This window comes from Python bivittatus, unplaced genomic scaffold, assembly GCF_059951505.1.
Source record: "Python bivittatus isolate LINGU-HERP-01145 unplaced genomic scaffold, Pbiv_v1 ctg000700_np1212, whole genome shotgun sequence".
NCBI lineage: Eukaryota > Metazoa > Chordata > Lepidosauria > Squamata > Pythonidae > Python > Python bivittatus.
This window is the reverse complement of record NW_028277098.1, coordinates 17,260,808-17,276,718: the sequence shown is the minus strand read 5'-3', so window position 1 is coordinate 17,276,718 and position 15,911 is coordinate 17,260,808. Positions and strand designations below refer to the sequence as shown.

General features: G+C 35.8%; 1 protein-coding gene across 1 annotated transcript in view; it reads left to right on the top strand.

The window, feature by feature from the left end:
• Positions 1-831: 831 nt before the first annotated feature.
• The window catches only part of KIF14 (kinesin family member 14), a 38,372-nt gene continuing 23,292 nt past the window's right edge, over positions 832-15,911 (top strand). Inside the window, exons 1-11 of the mRNA XM_025173344.2 lie at positions 832-2,503; positions 4,072-4,323; positions 5,991-6,081; positions 7,649-7,747; positions 8,029-8,081; positions 8,953-8,983; positions 9,935-10,042; positions 11,481-11,597; positions 12,829-12,947; positions 14,349-14,521; positions 15,590-15,737. Coding sequence (XP_025029112.2) covers positions 1,401-2,503; positions 4,072-4,323; positions 5,991-6,081; positions 7,649-7,747; positions 8,029-8,081; positions 8,953-8,983; positions 9,935-10,042; positions 11,481-11,597; positions 12,829-12,947; positions 14,349-14,521; positions 15,590-15,737 — 2,294 coding nt within the window. The 5' untranslated portion in view covers positions 832-1,400. The remainder of the gene's footprint in view (positions 2,504-4,071; positions 4,324-5,990; positions 6,082-7,648; positions 7,748-8,028; positions 8,082-8,952; positions 8,984-9,934; positions 10,043-11,480; positions 11,598-12,828; positions 12,948-14,348; positions 14,522-15,589; positions 15,738-15,911) is intronic.

Sequence of the window (15,911 nt, the reverse complement as noted above, 5' to 3'; positions counted from 1 at the left end):
ACGCGAGAAGTACTGTAAAGCTTGCCTTGGAGGAGAAAAGGAAGCCCGCCTTTTGTTTTTTATAATCTCGGGTTCAGAAACTTGAGGGTTCCCAAATGTTGCTTTGCTGCAATTTCAGTACGCACGCCATCGTCCATACTTCCTGCAGATGGTGGGAGCTGTAGTCTAGCAACATCCGGCGAATCACAATTCCCCATAGTTGTTCTAGTCCAGTGTTTTTCAAACTTGGCAACATTAAGATGTGTGGACTTCAACTCCCAGAATTCCCCAGACAGCATGCTGTCTGGGGAATTCTGGGAGTTGAAGTCCACACATCTTAAAGTTGCCAAGTTTGAAAAACACTGTTCTAGTTCATTATTCAGGAAGGATTTCTTTAATTTGGAAAGAGTGCCAGATGAGTTTTTTTTTTTTTTTTGATTTGTTTTTGAAGGATGCTAAAGTATTACAATTTGACAGAAAAGAATCATGATAGTGGACCAAGTGTTCAGATCTTTTCAAAAATAATATCAGTAATTGATTGGGTTCAAAGATGGGGTTGTACAAATAATTGTGCAGAAGAGAGTTTTAGTAAGCCTGATCATAACATTTGCAGGAACTCCCCCTTTCACACAACCCGTCAATTCATAATTTGCTGTTATACTGTAATTAATGCACTGTTCCATAGTACTGTATTATAAGAGGTAAAAATACTTTTTGCATTTCTTTGTTTTTAAAGAAAATCAGATTGCAAGTTTGATTTTAAGTTCCATTTACAACTCAGTCTCTTATATACCTTCTTAGTAGTGGCCCTCACTTTGTGGAATACCCTCACCCTGGAAGTAGAGATGTTCCTGTCCTTGCTGGATTTTGTTAGCATATCAAAACAATCTTACTCCAGTGTGAGTCTGGCCATTAGTTTACTGTAGTTTGTTTAGTTTTATGGGTGCCAATAAGGCTTATAACTGACGTTTTAAAAATATATTATGTTAATTTTGTATACTGGTTTATAATTTCCTTTGCTTTAACTTTGTTGTACCCTACCTAGGATATATTAGGAATGAGGCGGGCTATAAATATTGTGAAATAAATGAATAAATATGACTTACTCAGAAATAAATACCACTAAGATAATAAGATGTATTATAGCACTGCAGTCTTATTTGAATTTTAAGAAGCATTTTATAAGCTTGAATTATTCTTTATTTGACTGAATATGCTACCATCTACAATCCTAAAGCACTTTATACTGAATTTTACACCTGAAAGTAACAATGCTTTTTTATTTTTACAGATCCCATCATGACACGTTTTGTTTATATTATAGAGAAAATAAGATTAGAAGCCATTTTTTTTTTTTTTTAGGAAGAGCTTATATGAGATAATTTCAGTCCTACAGTTGTAGTTAGTTGTATTCAGCTTTAATGTCTACCTTTTCTATTCCTAAGAAAAGCCACATTAGTGAGCTTGGTGGGTCTTCACAAGAAAAGCCCCCAGAAAGTGTCTATTCGGTACTTGGGTTTGGACAACAATTAAAACCCCATGTATTAGGGTATGAGAGAACCAATTCACTCTCACACTCTTTGAATAAGACTAAAGAAATAAACAGGACCTATGTAGTTTCTGCCTGTAACAAACTGTCCAATGCTTTACCTGCACATACATCAGAAGTCAAGTTGACTCTCCAAAGATCAGCAACAAGCAAAGGAGAATCCAGTACGGATAAAATTCATGGCAGTGATAGTACACTACCAGAAGGAAGATTAACCCTACAGCGCCGGATGGTAACTGGGTCAACTGAGAAGTCTAAGACCAATAATATTTATGGAGCTAGAACAGAAAATGCCAGGTACCTGCCACAGAAAAGTAATAATGCTCCATTTCCATCCAAAGCTAACAGCAGTGATATTTCACTTATTAAGGCTGGTCTTAAAGGTAGCATGGCTGGAAAGACAAATCCTGATACAAAAACTGATTTGCTTTCTAAACATAGCAGTAATGTTACTGGGAATGTCACACGTTTAAAGCCCAGGACACCTGATGCTGCCCCTTCTCAAAATCAAAACGAGATTTCTCCATTATTATGCTTAACCAACGCAAAACGTGATGGTAAGCCATCAGCATTAAAACCAGACAGAAAGTTCAGTAAACTAAGTGGAACCGAAAGTTGGCAAAATAATGCTACTAAAAATGTATATTTAGAAAGACAGAAGACACCAAGGAAAGATACAGCAGAAGCCCTTAAATTGAATGCCCAGTATGCTTCTGTTCAATACTCCAAGAGTCCTGCTGCCTCCGTCTTAAAAAATAGGATGCCTTCTCTTCAAATCTCACAAAAGGACAGCAGCTCTGCATTCACTCCAACAGGTAAAATGGGGAAGATAAAAGAAAATACCACATATATTCAACAAACTACTTCAGTTAAAGAAGACAGTGTAAAGCAGAATGGGTGCACTAAAGACAATCCTTTTAAAATAGAAAATAGTAAAGTGACTGTGGCTGTGAGAGTACGTCCCTTTAGTTTCAGGTAAGCCTTTATAATTGTTTGGGATTTATCACTACAATTATACAGATAGTTGTGTACTTCTGCCAAGATAATGATTATCATGAAGACTCTTTAATGACTTACAAGAGCTATCCAATTTTACTCCTGTTGTCTCTTTCCCTAGTCCAGGGTTTCTTGACCTCAGCAACTTTAAGGTTTGGGAACTTCAGCTCCTAGAATTCCCCAGCCGGAATGCTGGCTGGGGAATTCTGGGAGTCGAAGTTCATATAAATTAAAGTTGCTGAGATTGAGAAACATTGCCCTAGTCTATTATCTACAGTTAATCTCCAGCTTTGCAATATAATGGCTTCCATATTTGTCTTTATTTCTGCTTTCAGCCTTTCCTGAATCCATGTAGTTTTGGATAGGCTGGAGACACATTTGCTTCAAAACCTACCACCACCACAACTCCAACTCTAGCAATTATTATTTTGAACCTCAGGAGTTCCAGGTGCACCCCCTAATGTTATATTTTATATGATGCAAGTCCAATTCCAACAGTTTAATGGCTTTCAGATGGTTAATAATGTGCAGATTTTGCGGCAGAAACATCATGCCTTCTTTGTCTTCCTCTGCACCCTTATTTTGTGTAATATTAAGCCTAATGAAATGTTCTGGAGAATTCAATTTTGCTTTCAAAATTTGGACATTTTGGTTGATCATAATTAGATCATGGCTTCTCATTTTTTAAAAAAATTATTAATTTTCTAATGATTCTAATCAGCTTTCACATTATGGGGAAAAATCCACAAAATCCAACCAAACCTTAATAACCAATTTTAAAAACTTGTATTTGCCCTATTTATTTTATATCGCCTTGTCTTTTGATACTAAATAATATTAAATATGCTTTCACTGAATAATTAAGTCTATCTTTTGTGTAGTAGACATATAGTTGCATTGCATCATGTTCTACTTACTTCAGTTTTATTGCCTATATTTGATTTTGGGCTGTATTTTATTATATTTGTTTGTTTGTGAGATTATATTTCACTTTTCATTCAAGAGCTCAAAGTGACATACTGTACATTACACTTTTTCTTCCTGTTTTTCCCTGCAACAACCCTGTGGGATAGGTAGAGCTGAAAGAGACTGATTGCTCACAGTCACCCAGTGATCTACTGTAGCTGATGCTGGATTAGAACCTGGGACTTTACAGTACCAGCCTTAACTACTACATCATGATGGTCCTGAGCTATTTTGATTTAAGTTGATTCCACACATGAATTCTATGGTTCTGGTGGTGTAAAATCTTAGATATCAGTACTTTTTATCAGTACTAAACTTATTCTAGGTTTAGATATTGCACATAAAGAAAATTTATTATAATGTAAAAATGATTATAAAATGATATTCCTGATCACGATAGAGTTTTTATCTTTCCACAATTAACTCATATCCCAAATGTTGTGATTCCCTATACACTATAGTTCCTAGAACACCAGCTAGATAAATGCAAATTAATTTGTTAATTTTCATGACTGTTTTAGATCTAATGTGTTGAGTATTTACTTTATTGCAAATTACATTTATTTTGTGTTTTTATCTAGAGACAAAAATGAAGAATCAGTTCAAGTGGTTTCTATGGAAGGGCAAGAGACTGTTGTTCATCATCCATCTACAAAACAAATGTATAGTTTCACCTTTGACTTTTCATTCTGGTCTTTTGATAAGCGTCATAACTATGCAAACCAAGAAAAAATATACCAGTCCTTGGCAATGCCTCTTCTAGAAACGGCCTTTGAAGGATACAATGCTTGCCTTTTTGCATATGGACAGACTGGTTCTGGAAAATCTTATACGTAAGTTGAGTTGGAAGTGTGCATTTTTTGGGGTAGATGAGGAGCAGCAGTATTCAATATACGTTGCCTTCCACAGTGCTCTTTAAGTAAGATTTTTACTGAAATATGGTTGCATCTGTTGAAATAAATGTAATCTATGAAACTAAGAACCTAAGCTAGTCTTTGAGATGCTGTGGGTCTTTCTGTTGTGTTTTGCTGCAACAGATTAACATCCTCAACCCTCTTTAGAATATAATTAGAAAGCAAGTACTCAGTGAAAAAATTTCACGCAAATCTGAGAAAATATTAACTAAATAAAAATGCCCGCAGTCCTGTAAACTAGGAGTAGAATAATATAATGGCAAAGAGATTTTAAAGCAGGAGTTTAACCAGAAATTTCTTGAAAATGTTATGAATGTACTAAGTGGTCTTAGGCAACCATCTTTTGGGTTGGATGTACAAATTATGCTAGGGCATAGTTTCTTTTAAATCTTGTTTGCTGGATAAGTGAGAATTAGCTGAATTCATATAACACGTGAAGTCAAAAACAATAAAAAATATTTTGATTCAATGGAATGGGTGAATCCAGTTTTTGTCTTGTCAACAATATAGAGGTAGTAATATTGATTTACTTAGAAAACATATTGTAAAGATGGCTATAACAAGATACGTGAGATCCGTTAAAAGTGCCATGCAAGTATTATTAACAGGGCCAGTTTTCTTCTGGAGTTCCAAAGGGGTGTAGGAGGCTTAATCACATGTTTAGAAGCTACAAACAATTGCTCTTCTATGTGATTCTGGCTGTGATGCTACAGAATGAATGTTAAGTTCCCAGTTTTAATTAGAAAGTCATAACTGGGCTGCATCCTATGTTCCCTCTAAGATCATTCTCCAAAACATGTTTTTTTTTTCCTGAGATATGAAGGAGAGAACTGACTTTCCTTCCCCAGCCAGCCTTCAAGGTTGGTACTTTCCAATAATTGGCAGTCTAATGTTGGCTAAAGAAGAAACGAGGCATTGGATGTACTGAGAAAATTGATGGACCTTCTGCATCCAGATACCTTCTGGCTCAGCTTTGGATCTGGAGAGCTTTATTCTTTCCAGTGTTTTCTCCCTCTTTTTCTAAATAAATGTATAAGGATAAGAACCTTTTCTTTTTTGTTTCCGGCTTGCCAGCAGTAGCTCAGCAGCCCATTTGCTTGTTTTCAGGATGCTCTAATTTTGGAGTATCCAAGAAGGAAGGTAAAATTGCTTTGCCTTATATATGTTATCAGATATGTTTACTGTTATATCATTTGAAGAAGAAATCTGTAAGAAACTCCTATCTTTGTCATTAGATCAGTTTGCATTAGAGATAGAGAGAGACTAGTTTCACTCATGAATAGTCTAATGAACATGGCTCATTATTTTTTTTCAACGCTAGGAGACTTTGCAGTATTCTGATTCTGTAGAACAGTGTTTCCCAACCTTGGCAACTTTAAGATGTGTGGACTTCATCTCCCAGAATTCCCCAGCCAGTATGTCTTAAAGTTGCCAAGGTTAGAAACACTGCTGTAGAACAATTTTGTTGATTTCAGCTGAAGTTGGTCTTCAGCTGAAAACCTTGATCTCTTTCATATTGAGAGTGATTTGAAGAAATGCAAAAGTCTTCTTCTGCTGAATTGAATATATTTAAATTGTCATTACAGCATGATGGGATTTGATGATGATGAACGAGGAATAATACCAAGATTCTGTCAAGATCTTTTTTATCAAATAGCAGAAAAAGAAGCACAACAGGTACTATAATACTTACATCCTCATCAGTTTGGGACTAAAATGTTTTTTAGCTTGTGATAACTAAATGTGTGTTTCATCATCAGTTTCTGTAATTTAGATGGAAATAAAATAAAACTTTGTAGTAGTGCTTAAACTGTGATAAATTTCAGTAGCTGACATGGATAGAAGATAACCTTTATAAAAATGCATATAATGAACAATATCATCTAGGTTAACTTCATGCCATGTAATTTCTACAATTCTTTTAGTATGGGAAGTACAACTTACTTCAGATGCATGCTAGGATTTTCAAAAACTGGTTTGCAGATCTAATGCAGCATTATCAAGGGTATGTCAAATAGCATAAGAAACCAATTCTTACTTCAGGTGAAGGTTTTTACATACTGCTACTTTGATTTGTCCAGGATGCATTATGATATATTGAAACATTTTTATAAGCACCATAAAGTTGGATCTTGTGTTGTATCAGAAGTAGTTAGGCTACTATTGCAGAGTGATGTGCCTCATGTAAAAATTGGGCAAAATATACTTACAACTGTAACATTTAAAAACAGTACTGACTGTTGGTAGAAAGGAACTTGATCCTTGACAATGATCCTTGATTATTGTTCATCCTAGAAATTGTTAGGGTCTGCATTTACGCATTTGAAGATAAGTTTGGCCATCCATCCTAATTAAGATATCAGTATAAATACACCAGGTAAAGAGATGAGTAAGCAAGAAATGGTGATAGTTTTGAAGGAACATGCACTGGTTATGTCTATACCGTTGGAGAAAAAATTTCAAGCATCAGCCAGAGATGTGTCTTTCACAGTTTCTCTCCTTTTCCCCAAATTGTAAATGTTCTTTACATGTTTACTGGGGGCTGAATATTCCCATACTTCCTTGCTTAATCGAAAGCACTTCCATGTTTATGGTGGGCCTCAGCATTCTATGGTGGTCCTCTTAGTCTGAACTAAAGCTCCCAGCCTTACTCTCCATGTGATTATGTTGATTTCCACAGTGGCAGAAGCATTTCTTGGAGATGTTCTGGTGTGGGTGGTATATGAACTGGCTAATAGGTGTTACTGCTGCTGAGTAAATTTGTTCATTTTTTTTTAATGGATGAGGACCTTTAAATGGTTTTGAGTATCTGTTAGGAGTGACCCAGCTAGCTCAGATAAATTTGTGTAATTGTTTCATTCTGTGCTTAATCCAGTTTCACGCTCTAGCTTGATGGGTTGATATTAAGGCAGAGGTGTGCAACTTTTCTTGGAGCTACACCATTGCATGTTAGGGAAATTAGCAATACCAGAACCTGTTTTGGGAGGGAGTTTTAGGTTGTGAGATTGGTGTCTTAAGCATCTGCAAGGTTTAAGGCACTCATTTTGCCTCTTAGGAACTTAAAACTTCTTCTGCCTTCAAATGGAACAATGGGGCCCAAATGTTGGGCTTCACCCTCTCTGTGGGGATTCTAAGAGTCACAAAATGTCCTTGGGTAACACTTTTGCAGGGTCCACTGTCATATAGCCATCTTTATTTTTCCATAGTACCTAATCAGCAATCAAACTTTTCTTCTTACTATTAGACTGCTTATCATCTTGAAATCAGCTATTTTGAAGTGTACAATGAAAAAATTCATGATTTGCTTATCTTCAGAGCTGAAAATGGAGAGAAGAAGCAACCTGTAAGTTAAAATATTAGTTCTAAGTAACTAGTCTAAGTTAATTTTTTTCTCTCTGTTATTTCATTCTACTATTTTGTTTTAACTCTTATTTTTAAACCTCTTAAAGTTTAGTCTGCATCCTGGTGCAATTCTTGCAGTGAAGTATATTAATACTCTTCATGCTTTATAAGTAACATGAAACACCTTGTTTCAAGAATTTTCACATTTTTATTGTGTTTCATTGAGATTTTTTAAAACATTCACATTTCTAATCAGCATGTTTTTTTTTTTTAAATTAACAGCTTCGTGTAAGAGAACATCCAGTCTTCGGACCTTACGTGGAGGACCTGACAGCGTAAGGGATTTATCCAATGGTGTCTTTTCCCTGATAGAATGGTATCTGCTAGCAGAAGTGATTTCTTCTCCCATTCTCCCTGTTTTCTCCAAATCTGCTGTTGAACTGGTTTGGGGAATGTGCAAAGAGCTGTAAGGAGAGGACTTAAAATTGATAGGAAGTTCCATTGTGCAAAGAGGAAGTCTATTTGGATATTCTTGGATTAGCCCATAAATTTTACTTTCTGAATTTTTCTGTGCAGAACTGCAGCTTTATTTGATGGTGACAAATATAACAAGAAAAGTCTTGCACTTATTTCTTAGTTATTGAAATTCAGTCCTCAACTAATCTTGAAATTCAGTCCTCAACTAATCTTATTTCCTCTGGGTTCTTTTTCATATGCCCTCTCTCATTAACTTCCTGCTCTTCTCCAGACTTCATTTTATTTTATCCACTGACCTTTGGGGTCTTGTTTCCTAATTGATTGACTACTGTATAGACTTCCAATAGAATAGCCATCCATTTCTCTTCTCCCTACCCTAGTTTCTTAATCAGTTTTCTAGACCTCAGTCTGTCCAGTGTGGATTCTCCTCCTTAGTCAAATATAAGTTCTAGTCGAACTCTTGGCTTTGCTTTTCTACATAGATGATAGACCGCAAACATTAGTTTGTAATTGCATTTAATTGGTTCTTGTGGCCTACAAGCAAGTAAAAAATAAATTCCTCTGCAAACTTTAAAAAGCTATGAGCAAGTATGCATTTCTGTTGTTCTATATCTATATCTCTAGGCCATTATAATGGTAGAACTGAGAGAAATTTAAGCTGATCACTTCATATATGTCAAATGTGTTGAATGTTTTTCTGACTAGATAAAATTATCCTTTTCCTTTTAGGAATGCTGTTAGTTCTTACTCAGATATCCAGGTAAAATTTGGTTACTGAAATATAAATTATGAATTTTTCAAAGGAATATATAAAGATATTACCATTAATAATAGGAAACAAAAGATTATAGAATAATGGGGAGAGAGAGTTTTACATTTTACTGACTTTTGCATGAGTTAATATTAAAATATTTGAACTGGTAATGAGTAAGATGTATTAGCATCTTAGTAGAAAGTTGCTTGCAGTATCAGTATTTTTAATTTATTTTCCTTACAAGCTCAGAAAGAAACTGAGAAAGGCTCTGCTTTTATATAGGTGTTTACTTATATTGTTTGAAGAGGGAACTTTCCTTAAGGAAGAAGTAACAGATGACAAATCAAAACAGATGACAAGCATAAAATACAAACACCAATTCTGTAATCAATGCAGTACTGACAAGCTGGTATTAGGGCTGCAGATCAAAGGCTATTTGGGCAAGCAATTCTGCTAGTTTCTCCTGCATATATAAAATAGGGTTTTATGGCCATTATTATTATGTTACAGCTAGAGAAACTTGGAACCAAGGAACTTGCCCCTGGGGAAGGGTGAGCAGCTAGAAGAGTGAGAAAAGCCTTGCTCTAATGTGTAGGGCAGGTGAATGCCTGGAAAGACAGCAGAACTCAACTGAAGAGGCAAAAGCAATGTGAACTGCTAGTTCTAGAGACAGGCTTCACCCAAGTGATCTAAGACAGGGGCCAACAGGATGCTCTTTGCACTTATGCTGGACAGAGATGATTTAGATACCCTGTTTTTCAAAGGAAAGCTTTTACCATTTGAGTGTTTTATTAGATTAAAAAATGGTAGTTTCAGACCTATGACAGCTGAGTTCCATATGTATAGTTATATCTGTTTTTATTCATGTTAGCTGTTCTCATGCTTACTTTGAACTAATGAGATGTAACGAGATTCAAAGTGCTTTTTAAACATTTCCACCTCCTCTCTTTTCGACAGAATTGGCTCCAGCTAGGTAATAAACATAGAGCCACTGCTGCCACTGGCATGAATGACAAGAGTTCTCGATCTCACTCTGTTTTCACGCTGGTGATGACACAAACAAAGGTATTATGGGGACCGCCTTAAAAAAGTTGTGTATCGGTTGTGTACAAGTGCTGATGGTGGCTTTATGATAAGATTTTCGAAACATTCAAAATTTTAATCAAACTTCCTTTCCTGGAAGGAGATTCACTTTGTACCATGGCTCATTAATATAGTATTCTGATAGCTGAAAATGGAAAGAATCTGCAAGCACTAGAAATAAAAGTCATGGAGCACAGTGAAAAAAATGGGACTAAGATTAAATATAAAGAACATCAACTAATGACAACAAGTACAACAACCAGCCTTAGAACTGATCATAAAGATTCCAAAGGCGCTCTGGAAAAACTAATTTTTTAGAAGTTTCTGGAAGGCCATCAATCAGGGGCCATTCTAATTGCTAGAGGGAGGCTGTTTCATAATAATGAATAATGTTGTTTTACCTCAATATTATTTTATGAGGTAAGAGAGACTGATGAAAAAGCAGTGTCTTCTGGCCTCAGTGTCTCTTACCTCATAAAATAATGTTGAGGTGGAAGGTGCCTGGTGGAAGTGGATTGGAACTTTTACATGCTTGGCTGGTTCCCTCAAATTTCTCCAGTTCTTGCTCACTTGCGCCCCATCTCACTTCACTCAGATGGATTCCTTGATATCAAGAGTGAATTTTCTGAGTGTGTAGGTGGCTGCAGTAATAAAAAGCATGGGGAACCTAACGAACAGTTACATTTTTATTTGGACTTCTCTGGATCTACCTGAGTACCAGAGCTGTCCGCAATGGAGGAGCCAAGAGGGCCAAAATGGTAGGTACAGCCATGGATGAAAGCCTTGCCACTCTGTATTCCCTCCAGGAATATTTGCCCTCTTGCTTCCAAAATAGTGTGAAAGCACTCTCATTGCTCACATTGGACAGGAAATGATTTTGAGTGATGGCAAAAATGGGCACAAAATATCCCTTCTCTAAGGAGCCAAACTCTCCACCCTTCCCAATCAAAATGCTTTTGGCTACAAAGAAAGATTGCCCTTGTGATGCAAAAAGGATTATGGCAGAAGATGGAAACTGGTTGTTGAATTTTCAGAATTCTCACTTGTCTTAAACACTGATGCCCTCTTTAACCTACAGCAGATTTGGTAATTCAAATCAAATCAAATCTTTATTATCAGCTTAAGATAATTCATTCCTATTTTGTCATAATATGCCCTATTAATAGGTACCTATCAGCAAAACAGGGCTCTGATTCTAGCAACATATTTTTCTTTCTATACTTTCATTTTTAGTGTGAAAGCAGCATTTATTTTCTATATATTTTACTGCTATTACATTTTTAAAAATAAGAGAACCATAATGTATGAAGGAGGAAATCATTCTGTGATTGTTATAAAAGTATAAGATGGCTTACTGCATTACTATGGGGAATTTGTAGTGTGCAGGCTGTGTTTAATCATAATTATTTATTTGTTTTAGACAGATATCGTGGAAAAGAAAGAACATGAACATAGAATCATTAGTCGTGTTAATCTAATAGACCTTGCAGGAAGTGAACGCTGCTCTACATGTCAGACCACTGGAGAAAGACTGAAGGTAAAATTTATACTTAGGTAGTCTTCTAATGGAAGTGCTTGCCCTGTCTGTCTATGCCAAACAGATTTGCTGCTGCATATTTTTGAGGTTGATGGATTTAATTGCAAAACAAATAATGCATATGATCATTTATAAGACTTAGTTTCTAGTCACCTGACTATTTATTTATTTAATATACTGCCAGCCCTATACAGCTTACAAGATTAAAACATGCATCAGTCAGTCAGCTTATTGCAGTCTTAGACCTGTACAAGAAGTTGTTCATGAGTGATCTGTGAGCACTTATAAATCTGTCTTAAAAAAACTGTAAATAAAATTTGAGACAAAATTAAAATACATTTATAAAACAACCTGACTAGAACCCGTGAGTAAACTCCAAAAGGAGCAATCTATGTCTAGCTATAAATGAGATAGTAACATGCACAATATAACTGAAATGTATCAACAACAAACAGTCTAAAACAACAATATCAATCTCGCAAAATTTACATGCTCACAGTAAAAACAAAGAACACCAACCCTATAACATCAAAACACAATTTTCAGTCAACATCACTATAATCACATATAATAGTGTAAGAAAAAACACACACAATCAGAAATCAGCCAATTTCAGCAAGACAACATCAACCATCAAAAGTCCTCCAGAATAGTTAAGCTTATAATGGTTTCCAGAAGGCCACTACATTGGCTGTGACCCTGATATCCAAAGGAAAGCCATACCCCATTATCAGAGTTATTACAGAAAACTTCTGGCTTTGTTTCCTCCCACCCCCCAAATCTAGTGATAATGCAGGATTCTAAGGGGCTCTTCTCACCAGGACCATGGCAAATGGATCAGTGGAAATGTGGCCCTGGAGGTATCTTGACACCATCCTTTTATTGCATTTCTCTGAATACGGTTTGATTTGTCTGAACGTGTCTAGGTACGGTGCCCAAAACTGGACATTGCACTTGATTTTTGAGGATATCCATTATAAATGAGAGTAAAAAGGAGCTATATAATATCTTAACTATTTGTCCATAGTGTTCAGTACCATATGATGGGGTTGCAACTTGCAACTTGCAGCTGGCATTCGCAATGCTGGTTGGGAATCTGGATATTCTAGTCCCACTAAAGTGCAAAGCTCCGGGTCAGAGAAACTTGTTCTATGGTATCGCAATCCTGAAAATCTATTTCTGTAGGAAACCAAGGTTTTAAATGCACTGATGTTTCTTATTATCTATACAGGAAGGAGTAAGCATAAACAAATCCTTGTTAACTCTGGGGAAAGTTATTTCTGCATTATCTGAGCAGAATCAGAGCAGGAAGAAGGTATTTGTTCCATACCGTGAATCTGTTCTTACATGGTATGTACCTATTTTTATGAGCTGTAAGTGAAACGTTTGTTTTTGTTTGCTATTTGTCCTGAACCTTCTCACCTTTGCTCAGTTATTATGAGAATAGCTAGTTATGACAGTAAATATTAGAACTATATCTTTTCTTAGCTTCGGATGGCATTCTGATTCATCTTAGCAAAATACTCTTCTATCCTTCTACAGGGTTATTTAAACTCTCTCATCTTTCCAGAAAGCAAAATATATGATGCTATCAAACTTAGCATATTTTGAGGCCTACTTTTTGTCAGAAGAGTTGAGTTTGTGCTTAATAACAATCCTATGCATATCTATTCATCCTGAAGCTGTAATCCTATGTTTTCTTACTTGGGGCTTATGTCTCAGACAACACATGTAGGATCACATTGTCATTTCTCATATTTTAATCATTTCTCTCATTTTAAGGATTCAGTCTGAGACAATGGTAGTCTATGCTTGTAAGAGAGAATAAGTTTAGAGAAAAAAAACCTTGCTTCAACAAGTTTGTTTCAAGGGTTATCACATCTCATGCATCTTGTATAACCTACCTAGAGTTTAGAATCTGAGGTGGGCTTAAAACTAAAAAAATAAAATGGATCAGTTTAAGACTAAAGCTAATATATATTTATAAGGATTTCTATATTAACATAGCTTTCTAAGTTTTTCAGAAATGATTTGAATGAGTCCCAGATTCATAAAAGTACAGCTGGTATCTCATATGTATTTTTTAAAATCTGCATTGATTATGTGTACACCTGGATAAAAATGAATAATATCTTAATATTTGGTAGATGAACTTGGAAGGCAGTCCCTCTATCCTGTCACTGCCCAGAAGTTCATTTCAGTAGCTTCTTGAAAGCCAAGTTAAGCACTGCTTTTTAACTAGTGTCCCAGCCTATTGTTGAAAGCCTGTGATATGTCGAGTGTGCTTTGTTCGGCCTGAGTGATGCTGTTTCTCAAATAAATCTAGGGCTTATTTGTAATCCAAATACAGCATCACAAACCTAATGAAACACCTCTGACTGTATGCATTGCTTTCCCTCCACCAGCTTTTATAGTGCTAAAGGGAGAGATATTCCTGGGAAATAAATAATGTTAAAAAGGCTTCTGGATACCTGTCCCTCCTGAAGTTCAAGTGGAAGATAGGATGCCCCAGAAAGATCTATGGACTTGCAGTTCTCCTGGTCCTGACAAATTATCAAACCCTGAGGAGCAAAGAAAGGCAAATGATATAGAATTGATTGGTGGAAAGGTGCAAGGATCTGATCCCATGGGTGAAGAAATCTGTTTGATTTGCCTTGATTGGATTGGATTTTAACTATTGTTCAAAAGTTGTCTCCTTTTAAAACTGCAGACAATAGACACATTAGTGACTTTATTTTCTTTCAAATAAAGGCTGTTGAAGGAAAGTCTTGGTGGAAATTCAAAAACTGCTATGATCGCCACAATCAGCCCTGCTGCCAGCAATGTAGAAGAAACACTCAGTACTCTTCGATATGCTAAGCAAGCTTGTTTCATAATCAACACTGCCAAAGTGAATGAAGATATGAATATGAAATTAATTCAAGGTAAGCAATAATAATTCTGCTTATTACCTAAATCACTCATTTTTGTCCTGTGCCAAGATGTGTCTGTATTTACTAGAGAGTATATATTTTACAGGAGCAGTTTGAAATTGGCTTTGCCAGTTCATGAACAAAAGCTTAGTTAACTGTTGAACAAAAGTTAACACTCATTGAACATGCAAAATTGACTTTGTTTGATGGCATAAGAAGTTGAATGCATTGATGGTTCCAAAACTTAGAATATAGATCCCACCTTAGAACCCAGCCAAGTTTTATGTTTTAATCTGAATTATATCTGAATTTTATATTTTCTTAAAATGTTGGTTTTGTTTGACTGAATGTGTTGCATTTATATCCCAGTTTTCCTTGTGGTGCTCAAGTTGGTGTACATGGGGACCTCCCCTCATTTTATCCCCATAAAAATTTGAAAATAAATTTGAAATAAATTTGAAATAAATTGAGTTGAGAAAAAGTGATGGTCCAAAATCACCCAATGGTCAAGTTAGGATTGAACACTTGCCTCCTTGGTCCGGTCCTGGTCCTGGTCCTGGTCCTGGTCCTGGTCCTGGTCCTGGTCCTGGTCCTGGTCCTGGTCCTGTCTACTCTCCTACACTGGCTATTCTAAACGAAATGGGCTTATTTTAGTAAACCACACTTAAGGTTATTGACTATGGTTTATTTGACTTCAACATAATGTTGGGTTGCAGACTGTCCACAATAGAAATAGAGGATTGTAGGTTCCTCATATGTGTGCCTCATATCTGGGATGTGAAGACCCAAAATTTAATGCTGCATCTGAAGAAGGCTGGTGGGTATCATGCTTTTGAGGTAGAGGCACAGAGAATGTATTGTAGTATGTGGGCAGTAATAAATTTATTATAACTCTTATGTGAATATAAAATGCTTTCTGTATCCTGAGATCTACTTTTGAATGCAGCTTAATGATTCCTTTTACCTGACATAACAATTTTTTAATGAGTTGAACTTTAACATCTTTCTGACAAATGTCATCGAAACACTGCTAACAGAATTGCCTTCTGAGTAATTGCTGGGCCTTCTTGTTCAATATAGAATTGAAAGCTGAGATTGAGAAACTGAAATTGGCTCAGAAGAATACTCAGAATGTTGACCCTGAAAAGCAAAGACTTTACGTGCAAGAAATTACATCGTTAAGAATGAAGCTACACCATCAGGAGCGGGAGATGGCTGAGATGCAAAGGTAATAATGATCTTATAATTAATTATAAGGATGTAATAATGAATCACTAATATTCTAAGTTGGTAAAGGAAATTATTTCCTCCCAACTTTTTTATCAGTAAAATACAATGTATATGACCCAATAAAAGAAGTGTTAATGAAAAATATTAGTAAGTATGTATACACTGATACTGT